This window comes from Gobio gobio (genome assembly GCF_949357685.1).
Source record: "Gobio gobio genome assembly, chromosome: 21".
Classification (NCBI taxonomy): domain Eukaryota; kingdom Metazoa; phylum Chordata; class Actinopteri; order Cypriniformes; family Gobionidae; genus Gobio; species Gobio gobio.
In genome coordinates this window covers 15,475,141-15,491,800 of record NC_137117.1, presented here as the reverse complement: position 1 = coordinate 15,491,800, position 16,660 = coordinate 15,475,141, and the positions used below count along the sequence as shown (strand labels likewise).

General features: G+C 37.7%; 1 protein-coding gene across 1 annotated transcript in view; it reads right to left on the bottom strand.

The window, feature by feature from the left end:
- The window catches only part of acap3a (ArfGAP with coiled-coil, ankyrin repeat and PH domains 3a), a gene marked incomplete at its 3' end in the record, with an annotated part of 96,635 nt that extends 80,249 nt beyond the window's left edge, over window positions 1–16,386 (bottom strand). Inside the window, exon 1 of the mRNA XM_079802550.1 lies at window positions 16,225–16,386. Within this exon, the coding sequence (XP_079658676.1) occupies window positions 16,225–16,271 (47 nt within the window). The 5' untranslated portion in view covers window positions 16,272–16,386. The remainder of the gene's footprint in view (window positions 1–16,224) is intronic.
- Window positions 16,387–16,660: the final 274 nt, after the last annotated feature.

Sequence of the window (16,660 nt, the reverse complement as noted above, 5' to 3'; positions counted from 1 at the left end):
GTCTGATTGGTTGAAGGACTATCCGATTGCGTACAGAGTAATTTGAATTATGCTCGTTTATCACGCCTCTTGTGCAGTAGAAAATACAGAGCAGACTCCCCAGACCAATGATCAATCTTAAATTGAGCTTGGTCTGGTGATAGCCGGACAACGTTAAAACATCACAGTCTGTGAAAAGGGTCCATAGAAGATTTGAGATGTGGTAGAAATGAGAACAAAAGTGCACATAGTTAAAGAAACACCCATTTACACTTCAAAATATCGAAATTCTTCCAAATCAAGGATGAGAACTCATGGTCTCTTGCTCAGATCCTGAGCCATAAAACTAAGCCCACTCCCCCACAATCCTCTGCAGATTACTCTTCCTCTGAAGTCAACTGCACGTCTTGGAACTGGTTTCTTTCACACAGTCCTATCATCATGAGGAAGGAATCCTCTGACGGCTGTCCTGCATTGCCTGGCTAAGAAATCCTAACTATCAAAGATCTACCGGTTCATCCCATTCCCAGAAGAGAAAAGATCTGGCTCTGAGAGGAAGGAATGTGCAGTTTACCACAGCAGGAAACAAACTACAATTGCTTTATGATTACTAAGGTGTTCTGAGTGATTTTTAGCATGTTGATATGCGGTTGTTCTGGGTGCTTGCTTACTGGTCAAAAAGCCTATCCTCGAGTCTGTATTACCCCTTTTGCACCAAAATGGTGCTGGTTCTCATGCCAGAAGAATGTTAACTAAAGCCGAGAACACAGACAGTACGATTTATAACCGTGCTTTACGACTGTTGCCTGTCAGACTGTAAGAACATGATCCCCGCTGTAAGCCATGTCACACTGTGGGATCTCAGTAGTCATTAATGTCAGACTGTACACGTGTGTGGATCAAGTGGTGGTTTGTTGTCATCTCACTTTTTTTTTACCCAGCCCTTATTTTCTTCGAATTGCATCAAAAGCATGCAGTAATAATATCTTGATGATGCTATATATTTAAAATTACTTTGGATGTTAAAATGCTTTTTTTTAATATTTTATTTATGTTTAAAAAAAACAGGTAAACAATGTGCTGTGTAGTCATTTTGATTGACGATTGTCGTAGAATTCACACTGCAGGACTGCGCCTCAAAAATTTGTTAGAGGTAATTTGATCACTCATTAACTGGCTGCCTGCGAACATGTCAAACTAGCAATCAAAAACTTGAGCAGAGGAATCTTTTAGGATTCTCAATATTTGTCTTAGACAGCCAAGTCGTTGCCAAAATCGTACATTGTGAACCCAGCTTAAGAATCTCAATCAGAACGGGCGACTTGAGAACTGAACGATGACACGATAACAGACTAAATGACTACACAGCACATTGTTTACCTGTTTTTTTTTAAACATAAATAAAATAAAATAAACCATTTTAACATCCAAAGTAATTTTAAATATATAGCATCATCAAGATATTATTACTGCATGCTTTTGATGCAATTCGAAGAAAATTAGGGCTGGGTAAAAAAAAAAAAATAGATTTCTTGATTTTAATCGATTCTCATTTTTATCAACCGATATCGATTCTTAAATCCCAAGAATCGATTAGTCTATCCTGTTTTCAGTTGATGAATGAATGAAACATCATAGCGTGCCTCCCATCCAATAAATCGCAATAATCTTTGTGCTTTGTTGCTATTGATATGAAACAAAGTCTCAGATTTCAAATTTTACAACGAAATTCATAAACATAAAAAACATTTTGGCGCTGTTTAATGTGGCGTAACAGATCGCTCTGGCGCAGCTCAGCTCAATTGAAGCGGTAAGGCAGAGCGCACAGGATCTTCTCTGTCATAATACCAGCTACAGCACGAAATAAACATGAATGAGCATCTGAAAGTGTGTTAAAAGATACAGGACAACTTACCGAAATCCCCATCATGTCACATGGAATCGCTCAATCAGTGTTTCAACCGCGGAGGGACGTCAGTAAAACAGCTTGTAAACAATGTCATGTCACATTTACCTCAGAAAAAACATTCAGTGTCCATAAACTCATTAGTCAGTTAGAAAAATGAACTCAAGACATCCAGAGAGGAGCATTTTGCTAAATATATGCACCATATTACATATTCATTGTAGTACCAAGTTACCAACTGACTCCCATAGTTTACAGCCTTCCTTGAGAAAATTTGCAATGTATTGTACCCGATATCCAAAAGGTAAATCGAAATCGAATTGCAAGCTTGTGAATCAAAATCGAATCGAATTGTGAAATTTGTGTCAATACCCAGCGCTATTATTTACCAATTCACACATAACGGACCAGATTTACTAACAGCTTGTGCAAGCGCAAACTCTCTCTTGGCGGTAAAAAGCTGCAGTCAGGATTTACGAAAGACATGCAGTGAAAAATTAGCGGTGAAAATGCATTGACAGGGTTATTTTTGCCGCTGGCCTTATTGCATATTTATTTGTAGGAGTTTCCCTTTCAGACTCAACTTTTGGCAGGAGAGTATTTAAATGAATCAATGAGGTGATTTACTAAGGTTTGCGCTTGTCAATTTACACCATTATTTACCGCCCCAAAAAAGCAGGTCTTAAACCAGAAGCTAATTTGCGCTGCTCTTGGTAGATTGTGCTGGTCATTATGGAAATGATCCGGCTGTGTTCTTTCATTAGAGTGTCGTAAGTAGATCACGAGCATGACTTTCCACTCGCATCTGTGCTTTTTTGGAATTGCGATCTCACGCCAATTTAAATAAATTTAAGTAAATCTGGCGCATAATCTGTTAATAATTTTATTACATTTTAGATGTGCAAGGATATGTATATCCAAAATTTGATTCAGTTAATGAGCCATCTCATTTTGTTTTTACGATTTTTGATAAGGCGGCTGTGCGCACACCTTGACGTCCCGGGACTGTGTTCAGGAGGGAATGTGGGCTAATCCATGATTAGCAGAAATGTTTAAACTGCTGACCTAATCCCAGTTGTTTTCACATTGAGGCTGTCGTCCCACGAGTCACGACAAATCAGTGACACCCTTAGCAAGAATCGATATAAGCTTACAGCGTCTTATTTAATAATGAAGAAATAGGATGATTAAATTAACAAGGCGGCATTCAAGGCGAGCCTGACTCTGGAAACTAGACAATTCGTCTTTTAAGGCACGAAAAGTGCCGTGCGACTAATTAGCTCTATATACACAGAGCTAAAGGGGGCAATGCACATTGATTTAAACTCAAAACTGTGCACTCACTATGCATGCTTATTAATTTAATTAGCATGACGTTAATATAGATGAGAATATCTAGGCTAAGATCTTGTGTGCGACCTCTAATCCGTCAGGAAACCCGTTTTGACCACATTGCTTCAGGGGTCGCAGTCGTGCAGCACAGAGGTTTGTAGCCCAATTATGTGAGATGCGCCTGAACCCATCTGGCTTGATCGTGTGGGTCTGTCGAGGTAAGGAAGAAGTCGGGCCCTGCTGGCACACATTCAAAACAGAAGGAGGTCAATATGAAGTAGAGCAGAAGAAATAAGAGCATGTTGCAGAAATCCCTTCCAGCTCAAAGCAACAGCAACTCTTCAACAACTTAAAAAACAACCAGACCATACCAAACAACCGCCTCTCTGAGGACATGCTGGAAAACTGCTCTAAATCCAGTCAAACGGTTTGCTCTTTTTCTGTGCAACATGCATCAAATGACTGGTTAACGGTCTAGCGTACAAGCTTGTCTCTTGTACAAAGGTTTTATAGATAAAAGCAATCCATTCCCCATCTTTGGTCAGCTTCCCTTGGTCAGGCCGATATATTCTCCGGACACTAATTACAGTCAATATTTAGTCTAAGGATATGCAACAGTTATCCAAGACACCTGTAGACAACACATTTAATCTGCTCAAAGTAACTCTAAAGCAGGGTTAAAATGATCTGGAATCACAGCTGTATGAGGTTATTGTCTAAAATTTGATCTAAAAAAAACAAATCAACAATTCAGCTCCAGGAAACAGTTTGTACTGTAAATCATCACAGGCAAGAACAATGAATAAATGACCCATAAAGCACTTAAAATTAGGTCACAAAACAATTATTAGGCTCATAAGCTCATTACGCTCAAACCTCCTATTAGAATGATTTCTGAAGGATCATGTGACACTGAAGATTGGGGTAATGATGCTGAAAATGTCAGCTTTGCCATTACAGGAATAAATTACATTTTAAAATATTAAATTATAATAATACTCTGCAGTACTGTTTTTACTGTATTTTTGATCAAATAAATTCAGCTTTGATAAACATAAGACTTCCTACAAAAACTATAACTTATATTTACCGTTTTATTTATATCGATTGACAAAATTACATTTTTTTTTTATCCGTACATGAAAATAATCACGGTCTTATCAATATAAGCCACACTGTAAAAATGATATGATCAATAAGATATTTTTGATGAGTTAAAAGCAATGTAAAAACATTTTAAACTTTTAGAAGTTATACAAGATTAAACAATTTTTTAAAGTCAGTTTAATGTAATTTAAGTTGAAATGACTTAAACATCCAAGTTGATTGTACTTACAAATTTAAGGCAGCAACTATGTTTTTTTTTTTTTTTTTTTTTTTTTTACAGTGGGCGTATCAGATAATCCTTACAGGGCTCCAGACTGTGACCAAGTGGTCGCAAAATACGACATTTCCTGCCAGTGAAACAAAATTTTGTTAGAGGTTGCGTTATCAACTCGAATTTGCCACAGAATTAATAACAATCGCTGCGAGATCTAGTGGGAAGCGTTCGGTGCAGAATTCTCGGTTATAAACCACAGATATCAGATCAAACAGCGCTGATGTGGAAACCAGGAGAAGCATTGTGCCACGAATTAAGTTATTACAAGCTATTTTATATATTAAGAAATCACCAACATTCACCATGTAGTAACACTAACTGTAACCATGGTATTGTGGCAGAAATCGTCAAATGTTTTTATATTATTGATTTCAGGTTTCATACAACCTTTTGATAGTGAAGAACTTTCAAGTGCTTCACAGACCTTTTTCCAGCACTTCAAAGCTCTAAATATTATCCAATTTAAGTGATATTTTTAATGTGATAACCAAAACATTGTGTTCATCCTTCAAAGTTTGTCCCCATTTGTAAAACTAAGGGTGTGTTGACACAACAAAAATGTACTAAAAATGTAAACGTTTTAGCATTTTTTGTGTACAGGCTAGGGTTGGGTACCGAACTCTGTACTTTTAGGGCACCGACCGAATTACGCTGGTAATCAAAACTTTATTTTTTAAGTAATAAATAAAAAAAATTCTGTTTTAAATTTTGACCATATAAAGCTCAGTTGTGCAGCAACATTTTTTTTTTTTTGACAAAAAAAGTTTAATTAAATTAAAAGATAAAATAAATGAATGTCTTATGTCTTCATTTGATTACCAGAAAAAACACAGCACATCATTTGTGGGAAATCCTTTCATAGAAATGAAATTAAAAAGGAAAATAAATAATATGGTTGTTTTTATTAATTAAATTTAAGTACCTAGTAGCCTACTATTTACTAGTAAATATTACAGTATACAAACATCACAGACAATGGCAGACAGCGACCAGGGCAGCTCTGCCATAATGTCAATAACACTTCTATAAATGACTTACAGGTTATTTAGTTAATTGATGTAAACATCCCAAAAGTACCAAAAAAAGGTACCGATACCGGTTAAAATGTGAACGGTACCCAATCCTAGTACAGGCGACAATATTGTCAAAACAATATACACTGTATTGTTCATGCCAGGCCAGTAGTTGGCGATGTCACTTTGTAAAGAAACACTACGCGCCTATAGACTGAACACATAATATGCATGTGCATGACGTCATCGTTTTCACAAATTTGCTGTTTTTTTTTTTTGTAGTTTACAAGGAGACGACAATGGTATCGATTTCAAAATCTTGCACTTTGAACCCAGTTTTCAAAAGTTTGTGTTTTCTGTAAATTAACGGCCAAAACGCAAAAAAAGTTATGTAAACGGCCCCTAAAAGGATGTAGGAAAACTAACACTTGGTGGCAAACAAACACTTTTATTTATAAATAAAAATACATGAAATTAGGTAGATGGCAGCAGAGGAGCACTTGTTGGCATATTGGCTATTTCTACTCCCTAATGCATTTTTTCACATGTCCCTGAATTGCACAGGAAGTAAGTAAAGAGCGTTTCTTCTATAATCACTGAAGCTGTCGGTCAGTTCAGTAAGATACTATAGAAGCGTTAACAAATCAGGTGCTGGTGCCACCATCTGTAGATCTTAGTGGCACTGGTCTACTTACTGGCTACTGCTCTCAAATGTTAGTCTGGAGCCCTGCCTTAGTTGCATTTCAGTGTACTATAGCATGCATAAGTAAACTGTCAACTACTATCATATCAGATCAACAGAAGAAAACCTTGCTGACAGAGTAAATTCAAACAGTTTCATTCAGATCTTCTCCATAATATATGTATTGTAATAGCCTTTGAAAAATGCTCATTCAAATTGCACAAGACTAATGCATTCATGTTTGCATTCTGGCCTCGTCTTGGTAAATTCAAAATCAAACATAACTCAGCTGACCTAGTAGTTCAATTAAATCTGTACACAAGTCCAAAAAGTCCTCCCCTGGTGTGACAGGGTCTTACAGTTCTCACATGATCATGAGAAGCCGCCATATATCAACCAGCTGTTGGTCTCCAATCATGTGTTGACCCAACTGATCCGTCTCAGTGAAAGAAGCCAGTGTGACAGAGAGGCATCATGGACAATGAGAACATTCTGCAACAAGCTGGAGATGACACATGTGAATCATAAACTGAACTTATGCCGCGGGTCACAGCAACAGGACGAGGATGTGCGCCCTTTCCACAATATGCCCCATACATATAAAAAGCAGGTCCATTCAAGACTCGGTCAATAACACTCAAAGTCACAAGGACTGACGTTTCCTGGAACTTTAAAAGGATGTCATGTTAAGGCTGATATTTAACAAAAACATTCTTAAACATTCTTCCAGATCTCCACAGGTCTATCCAAATGAAGTTTAGCATATTCAAGTGGGCCTTTTATGTTCTTCTTGGTCAAGAGTGGCATTCGGCAAGATGTCCCAACATGAAGGCCATGCTTGTCTGGTGTTCTTCTTCTACTCTGCATTGAAAATTTTCCTCCTTTCATCAGGTCATCTTGCAAGTCTTTGGCAGTAAATTGAGGGGTTTTCTCAGTTGCTCTGATCGAACATTTTATTCCCCTGAATGATATTGTGCTTTTCCCTCTCAAAACCATTTTATGATACAACACATTTTAAACGTATGAATAAGGCTGCCAGCTGTGTCTCCGGGAACCTTTAGTGTTTTGGAAATTCTCTTGTAGCCACAGAATTTCTAATGTAATGAAACAATTTGTTCTTTTTAGCTTTTGTGAGAGCTCTTTTGACTTGGCCGTATTTGCTACTCAACTTGAGCACATGCATGGCCTAAACGTATGTGTAACACAAGCTAATTCAGTTTTGTTATAGAGTTTCCAAATGCTTAATTGTGTTTTAACACAATTTGTACCATACCATACAAATAAGTGACTTAAAAACAGCAGAGTTGAATGGGGGTTGAATAATTATGACATAGCTGTATTACAAAAAAATGCTATAACTCAAGGCATTACATTATATATTGAAACGATCACTTTTAATTTGCCACTAAACGGTTATAGATGCAATAAAATTAAATATAAATACTCTGTATCTTTATAAAAAGCTTACATTTGTAAATGATTGTAGTCTCCAGGGGGTTGAAAAATTTCGCAACTGCTATATTATATCAAAAATCCTTTTAAAGTTCCAACATAATGCACAATATATATAAAATTACTTTATATATTATATATAATTTTATTTGCATTATGTGCATTATGTTGGAACTTTAAAAGGATTTTTGATAGAGATGTAATGACATTAAAATTCATGCTATGTTTGTTGATATTTAAAATCTACACAATTTTGTCTACATAAAATAAAGCATAACACATTAAAAACTATATATTATAAAATATTTTATTTTAAATGCTGAAGTGAGTTTATGCACCATAACATTACAATGTACAAAATAAAAATGTATATTCATTTTGAGATTTGATATGTAAAAGACCATGTTTAAAGGTGTCATGAACTGGCTTTTTTATTTTTGTATACTGTTGTCTGGCGTCAACTTATGACGTTTGCGTGGTTTTTAAGTAATAGGCTATTTTCTGACCTGGCTTTGAGGCTTTCTGAAAAACGCTTGGTTTTGATGGGTGTGCCGCACTGAAGACTTGGATAAGATTTGCATATTTAATGAGCTTCTGCTCCCCTGTCAGTACATGTGGGAATTGTTTTGAAAGCGTCTGGGGAAACACTCACAGGACTCGCAAAATATCTTTATCAAACAAACACAATGATTGTTCTCTCATCCACCCACGATTGATTGGAATGTTATTTTTGTATTACTTGGCCCACCCGATCGGTGAATAACCGTGACCCGTAAACGCTCACACCCACACACACGCAAGAAAGTAAATGTTATTTCACTATTTAAGATAGCCCGTCGGCAGGCCGGTGATATACGTTTTGGTAGCCCGTCTGAAAAACATATAGCCCCGGGACGTTGGCCTTTGCGAGCACTGGCGTTACAAGTCCGAGTCTGATCACGAATGAACCAATAACACCTTCTCCAGCCTGTGGCAGCGTGCTAAGGTATGTAATCAATAGATATCAAACGATCTGTAAAAATGCAATACTAACACATAAAACAACATGTTTCACTCACATAAGTGTGTTGCACCGTTCCTGTCAGATCCAATATAGAAGGCACAGCATTTTGTTTTAATCTCAATATGTCTGCAAATCAAGTCTCGACCTGTATCTTGTTTACAATCGATTCTGCAGTGAAATGAAGCGAACAAACGCGCAATGTCTTACACACGTGAGCTGGAACCGTCAGGTTTATTGCTCGGTGGAGTGACCCGTTTAGTTCCACGAGTCGGTGGGCGGGCTTGAGGCAGCGCTTCTGCATCCTATGCCGTCAGTGGTCGACATATCCTGAGATCTCTTGTTTTCTGGGCCTGGTGTCAATAAAAGCTTTTCTTTGACTAACAAGGACGTTTTCAGCTCTGAAAATTACAGGATATTCTTATATCACGATGAACTTTTATATATCAAAGGCTCAAGGGAAAGTTGAGTTCTCAATTCATCACCCCTTTAACAATGTTATATAATTAATAACCTCTACATCTGTACAGTTTGTATAGTCCACCGAATGTTTTATGTTAGAATTATACAAATATTTTAAAGGTCCCATGGCATGAAATTTTCATTTTATGAGGTATTTCAATATTAATATGAGTTCCCCTAGCCTGAATATTGTCCCCAAGTGGATAGAAATGTTGATCGGTGTAAACCCGAGTTCTGGCTGTCTTTCTCTGCCTTTGAGAAAATGACAGCCCAGACGAGCCAATCCTGAAGTCTCCTGGTTTGACGTCCAAGCAGGAACGGTTACCTCCCTTTCCTCCACCCAGAGAATCTGGCACGCCCATGCAAACGCTCGAGAGATCATGGGTTGTGAACGAGTGAACGCTGGCAGTTTCTCAGTGTTTGGATGTACAAATGAAAACCTAAGTCTTTTTTCAGTTCCTTCTGATCTGTGATCAGTGATTTCTTATGTGTAGCTAATTATTTATTATTCGTGCACACACTGCGGCTTCTCTCTCCCGACAGAACGGTGTTTTCTATCTTGTGAGTCAGTGTTTTTGTACGTCCTCGTTGCGTCTATCTGTTCTAAAATGTGCATACAGTCGTTTCTGCTCAACATTAGCAGAGTTACATCTTTAGAGATAAACCTTACACACGCCGAGGCTCGGGCTGCACTGGCCCGGCCTTCAACATCCCCGACCCCCAGTACTGCATCTGGCCCACAGCGGAGGCACCACACGCGGCTCGAGATTAAGCAGAAGGGGGGTAAGCGTGAGCATATCCGGGCTAGGCAGCTATCCCCACAATAAACTGGATTACATTCGATTACTGCTGTTGTGTCTTTGTTTGCGCTGTGTACTCAATGCGAGTGAACGCTGGCAGTGACGGTTTTCATATGATAGGAAAATATCTAAAAAATAATGCTATTATCAACACTTACTCGTAACTCGTTCATCTTGACAGCTGTAATGGTACTTTGCATGTGTTACAAAGTTGGTAGAATAATGATGAAGACGGACTCTGTGTGACTGAGACTCGTGTTTATTCAGAACTCTCAGATACAAACACAATAAACTCGCGCTGACAGACAGCGCTCTCATAACTCAGTAGTTACTATAAATAACTTTGTTAGCAATCGCTCCGTCTCCGTGATGTCCGGTTCGCGAAAGATCTTTCTTTTGAACCGGTTCTTTTTAGTGAACCGAATCAGTTCACCAAATCGGACTGAATAAAGGGGTCTCGAGTCAGCGCTGATCCATAATTTACTAAAGTTACTAACTTTCTGACATGAGTGACAGCACCTCCGACTAGAAATAAACTAATAACCTGCAGTATATGCTGTAACTACAACAGTTCACTGAACTGAGACTGACAGAACCGATGTGAAGTGAACTCAGGTCCATCCGTCTCTCTGGCAGCAGCTCGTGCCTCGTAGACCTCGTTAAACGACGCCCCCTCCGCTCATTTAAAATCCAAAGATGTCAGCCAATCACAACAGTGGGCGTTTTTACTGAAGTCTCACAGCAGACACGCCTCTTGAAGCAAAGCATTCAGCCACAGGGCAAACAGCAGTATAGAAAAAATGCCTTTTACTTCTACATTATGACATTTTATGATGTAAAAATCATACTAACAATATAAGTACACCTCAGGAAACATTATAAAATAATAGAAAAATGCCATGCCATGGGACCTTTAAGAATGAGAATACAAGCTCATGCTAAATGCATTTTTGATTGACGTTTCAGTGGTCATGGACAAATATGGCCTCAGTGAGGTAGGAAAAGCCTGCATTGCACTCAGCGAAACAATAATATAGCATAAAAAGCGTCACAGGATGGAGCTTCTCTATAAAAAGCCTCTGAGTCATTACGTAAGGCGCATTATTGATTGAACCATCAAATTTAGCTCTGGCTCGAATAAGCCCCGGGTTTCCTCAGACAGTAAAAAGACTTCAAATGAAACTGGAGATTGGTACTGAAAGTTCTGGAGATGTAATGAAACGGGTAGCTTCTGGCCAGGCGCTGGAATGCATCGGTCCGCTCGCAGCGGGGGTTGGAAAGAAAGGTGACACAGCAGACTTGAGTCGGGAATGATGAATAATATTTGGTCAGGTGGCTACAATCTGCTCAATGCTCCATATCTGTTAACGCTATAGCTTAATGCGGAAAGTAAAGATAACATCCACTATGAAGACTACATTTTTGATCGGGGACAAATAAAATACCACATTCTTGCAATGCAAAACTTACTGGCACTTTTGTGGCCTTGACCTTTCAATTTACCATCAAAGAGTGACTGGGCGGATCTGAGTCCAAACCACAAGGTCTTTGAGGTTTGCCAGAGATTGGCAGGGATAGAATTGTTCCAGATTGCAGGGATGGATAATTATAAAGGATGCCGTGTGAAGAGTCAGTGTGTGAAACCAGCCATGCGGAGGTAATGCGCAGCATGCGACCAACAAGTGAAGGAAGTAGATTGTATTAAATGTTTTACATGAAGAAAAACATCCTGGGATCTTACATAACAGCTTTTACCTCCACAGAAGAGCCATTAATACAGTGGTTGTGTCCAGCGTGCTAATTAAGCCAAAACAAAAGGTGCGGGACTCTTAGTAAAAGTACATAGCCTAGAAATCTAGACGCACCCTAGTGGCAGCAAATGTCATTCGCAGCCAGGGTCGTCTGGCAACTCTCCGTTGGCGTGCGAGCTGGAAAAACCAAACTCTAGTCAGGCCAATCACATCGTGTATAGAGTCGATGGGCGGGCTCAACTGCTGCTGGCGAACAGTGGTCTTTTGAATCGGCTTTGGCCGTGACTCTGGAAGAATTGAGTTAAGCTTTTCTTCGAGAAAAGAACAAAGAACGCCACTGAAGTCATTCTTTAAAAAAAAAAGATGTGTTCAGAGTTTTGCCGACCGGATACGGCAAAGTTTAATCTATCAACTAGCTCTGCTGGTGGAAAAACGCATGGGACTCAGCCACAATCCGCAACAGTTAAAGCTCTCTGGTTGGTTGTAGTCCTATCCTATTGCATGCAGAGGGAATTTTAAAGACAACCGTTTATCCCGCCCCTCGAATTGAGCCCTGCCAATAGAGACAGAGCGACACGCGTCATAATCTGAAAACCATGCCCACCGGGGGGTGGGTGGGTGGGGGGGGGGGGGCAATCAAACCATCTCCATTGACTTTGTATTGCGTGAAGCGGTCTCCTTGTCATTTATGACTTATAACAAAAAAACTGAATGTCTTAAAGCTGATATGTGACAAAGTACAGCAAACAAGCTAAACAAAACCCAGAACCAAAAAAAAACCTGAAGTTTTTATAAGCTGTTGGCCCAAAAAACGAGCGTTTAAGGACACAAAAGTGGATACAGGCAATTGTGACAGAGCGCGACACTGAGAACTACAAAGTACATACAGGTCAAAACTTTGGTATGATAGTTTCCACAATAATATTAAGCTTGGCTTCAAGGTTTCTTGATCATCAAATCATATTGGAAAGATTTCTGAAGGATCGTGTGACACTGAAGACTGGAGTAATGATGCTGTAAATTCAGCTTTGATCACAGGAATAAATTACATTTTAAAATGTATTAAAATAGAAAACAGTTATTTTTAATTGTAATATCTGTAATAATTTGACTGTATTTTTGATCAAATAAATGCAGCATTGGTGAGCATAAGAGGCATCATTCAAAAATATTAAATAATCTCTTACTGACAGTTACAAGCATGTCAAGTCATTACAGATCACTTTATTTATTACTTTTATTACACATTCAAAAGTAAAAAAGGCAGCTTTAGTGTTTTAGATAATTCACGCTTAGTTACAAATTGTGCCTAGAAAATTTCTGAACATTTTTAAAAAACATTTAATAATTGACCAGATGTTTAAAAGTCCTTAAAACACAAAATACTCTATTAAAAATAAATTATATTTAAATTATTATTCTAAAATAATCGGCAGTCCAATTGCTCTTTTGGTTCCCTTACCCAAAGTATTAACGCATGTTTGTGCTACATACATAAATTATATGATACCTCTTTCTTGAAAAGAGGAGGATTTAACAATCTAGTTTCTTCATAAACATTCAAAAGTTCCTGTAAATCCCTCAAAAGATTGAGGAGACCTGTCTCACACAGCCAGATGGCATCCATTAAGGTGCTGCTTCCTAGTCTGGAAGTCTTTGATTTGGAGCAGGGATTATGCCGCCTACTCACACACACACACACACACACACACACACACACACACACACTCTCACTCCGACGCATTTACTCAACACACACGCTCACGTGGGGAGTAATCGGAGCTGGTGCTGAGGAGGGGATGTGGGAGTAAAGGAATGCTGGTTTATTTGTCTAACCTCTGGATCTCGGTGCTTACCACAGTCACAGCTAGAGTCAGTGCGTGGGACATTCGGAATTCTTTAGATCCAATGTTCCACCATAACGTTCGAACCACCGTACCTCCTTCCTCTCGGAATATATTGTCAGAGAGCCATCGGATGGGAAGGAATTTTCTCAGCCATTTACATTTACACTGTACAAGCAGCAGCTTTGCATTAAATGATGCGGTTTTACCCAGTGTGCAACATGACCGGAGAAACACCTGCAAAGGAAATTTAGGCCTACAACATTTAAAATGACTATTCATTCATTTAAAACATTTACCCCACACTAGCAACACTGTCGAAAATTAAAAAAAAAAAATAAGATGTGTATAGTATTATTATATACTGTATATACAGTGCCGGACAAAAGTTTGGAAACATTACTATATTTTTTATGTATTTGAAAGAAGTCTCTTATCCTTATCAAGCCTGCATTTATTTAATCAAAAATACAGGAAAAATTGTAATATTGTGAAATATTATTACAATTTAAAATAATGGTTTTCTATTTTAATGTACTTTAAAATATAATTTATTTCTGTGACGCAAAGCTGAATTTTCAGCATCATTACTCCAGTCTTCAGTGTCACATGATCCTTCAGAAATCATTTTAATATGCTGATTTCATACTTTTGTTGGAACCTGTGATACTTTTTTCAGGATTCATTGATGAATAAAAGTTAAAAAAACAACAGCGTTTAATCATAATAGAAATCTTTTCTAACAATATAAATCTACATTATCACTTTTTTATCAATTTAACACATCCTTACTGAATAAAAGTATACATTTTTAAGTTAAAACATTTCTGTTTTAAATAAATGCTGTCATTTTTTAAAAATATTTTTATTCATCAAAGAATCCTGAAAAACAGGTTATTAAAAAATATTAAACAACACAACTGTTTCCATCATTGATAATAAATCATCATATTAGAAGGATTTCTGAAGGACCATGTGACTGAAGAAAATTCAGTTTTGATCACAGGAATAAATTACTTTTTTTATTGTAATAATATCTCACAATATTGCTGTTTTGATCAAATACAGTAAGTGCAGCCTTGGTGAGTAAAATAAATACAGAATTTACTGATGCAGTTTATAAATTATATATAAAATTATAGGTATAACCATATAAACTACTCAACTAATTGACTAATCTCTGGACAAGTGGCAGCCATCATAAATGCTGGAATAGAATTGTCACTTCTTCTTTAATGCACAGACAAAGAGGCATTATTTGGAGAATTATCTCAATGAAACACAAGGAAAGAACTATCAAGAAATTCTGTGCATGATTCAGCCTTAAGTGGCCATGAAATCACAGCCAAAAAAATACTCTGAGTCCTAAAGAGGAACATCAGGACACTAGCGCACAGGATATGAGCTATTCTGAGTGAATCATGGAAAATCAATAACTGCTGGGCATTGGATGACTGGCCAAACATCCCTCTCACACTCAGTCAGTTGACATGGTGTAAATTACAATCCCCTCAATCTTTAAATGAACAGATTTGGTGTAACAGTAGTGTAAATCTTGACCACTAAATTGGCCATAAAGCCAGTATTCAAGTGTTCAGCACCACCAGATTACTAATGCAACGTCTGATCGTCAGTTCTCACGGGTAAGTAGGGTCAAATCAATGACTCAAGCAACAAACTGAAGACTAATTACTAATTTATTAGATTTTATCCTAAGTTACTTAAAATGAAATAAAAAAAGATTTGTCATCCTCACCCTCATGTTGCCGTAAATCGATGCACACGGCCGTCTGTTGAAAGCTAGTTAATTTAGTTTATAAAGTTTTAAATCGCTTCAGAAGGCTTTTATTAACCCCCCGGAGCCGTGTGGTGCACGTTTATGATGGATGGATGGATGGATGCACTTTTTTGGGCTTCAAAATGTCATCCTTTATTCACTGCCATTCTAAAGCTGGGAAGAGCCAGGATATTTGACATTTGAAAGAAGAAAGTCATACACACCTAGGATGGCTTGAGGCTAGGTATAGGTAAATCATGGGCTAATTTTCATTTTTGGGTAAACCATCCCTTTAAACAGTGTGCTTTTCGCAGCTTAAAACTGCAGTCACCATTAATTTTAACTGCATGGAAAAGAGCAGCCTAGACAGTCTGCAAACTAACTGATTTTGTGTTTGACCGCCTAAAAAAACCCATAATATTTTAGCAACAAAATAGTAGATGATGACAATTTTGATTTAGAGCACAATGGTGATGACATTCATGAGATCCATCCGAGATTCAAACCCTACTCAAACACTCATATGCTTCATAATCATTACAAACATGTTTTCAAAATGTACTGGTAAAAAAAAGCAACAATTCTTATATACATTATTCAGACTCACTAAGATGGGTAGCCTACATAAAAACGAATTAATTGATAGCCTACTGTCTATTTTGTGTCACAATACATTCATTGAGTAAACAACAGAACAGCAGATAACTGAAAATATACAAAAGCTATATAATATCTCATTCTCAACATGACATTATTTACAACGTATAATATCACTCAACTAACGTTAACTCAATGTAAAACCTCTAACCCAAACGCTTCAGTGGAAAACAGATATTTCAGCCTACCGAAAACGGGGCGAGTCTTTGATGCAGTCTTCAAAATCCACCGTCATGTTGGACGATTTATTTCCAGAGATTAAAACTGAAGTTTCATCGCCGTCAGTAAACAAGAGTGTAAATGTAAGATATCCCTCGCACTACAGCCTCTTCACTCCACATGCAGAGAGTGAGTCCACTGAGCTCTAACACACGCTCCTAATGCTGGAGTTAGGGACTATCAACCGTTTCTCTACTCTGACTGAAACGGATAAAAGTGTCCACGGCTACCTTCAGACTTGCTACTGGTTATGCATGCTGTAGGTGTTGTCCTTTTCATACTTGGCGATTTTTGCTATTAAAAATTAAATAAAATAAATCTTACAGAACTGCCTTTCTTCTGTACTATAAAAATTATACAGAATGCATATTTTTTTTAATTCTGTAGCACATTGTCATTTATTTA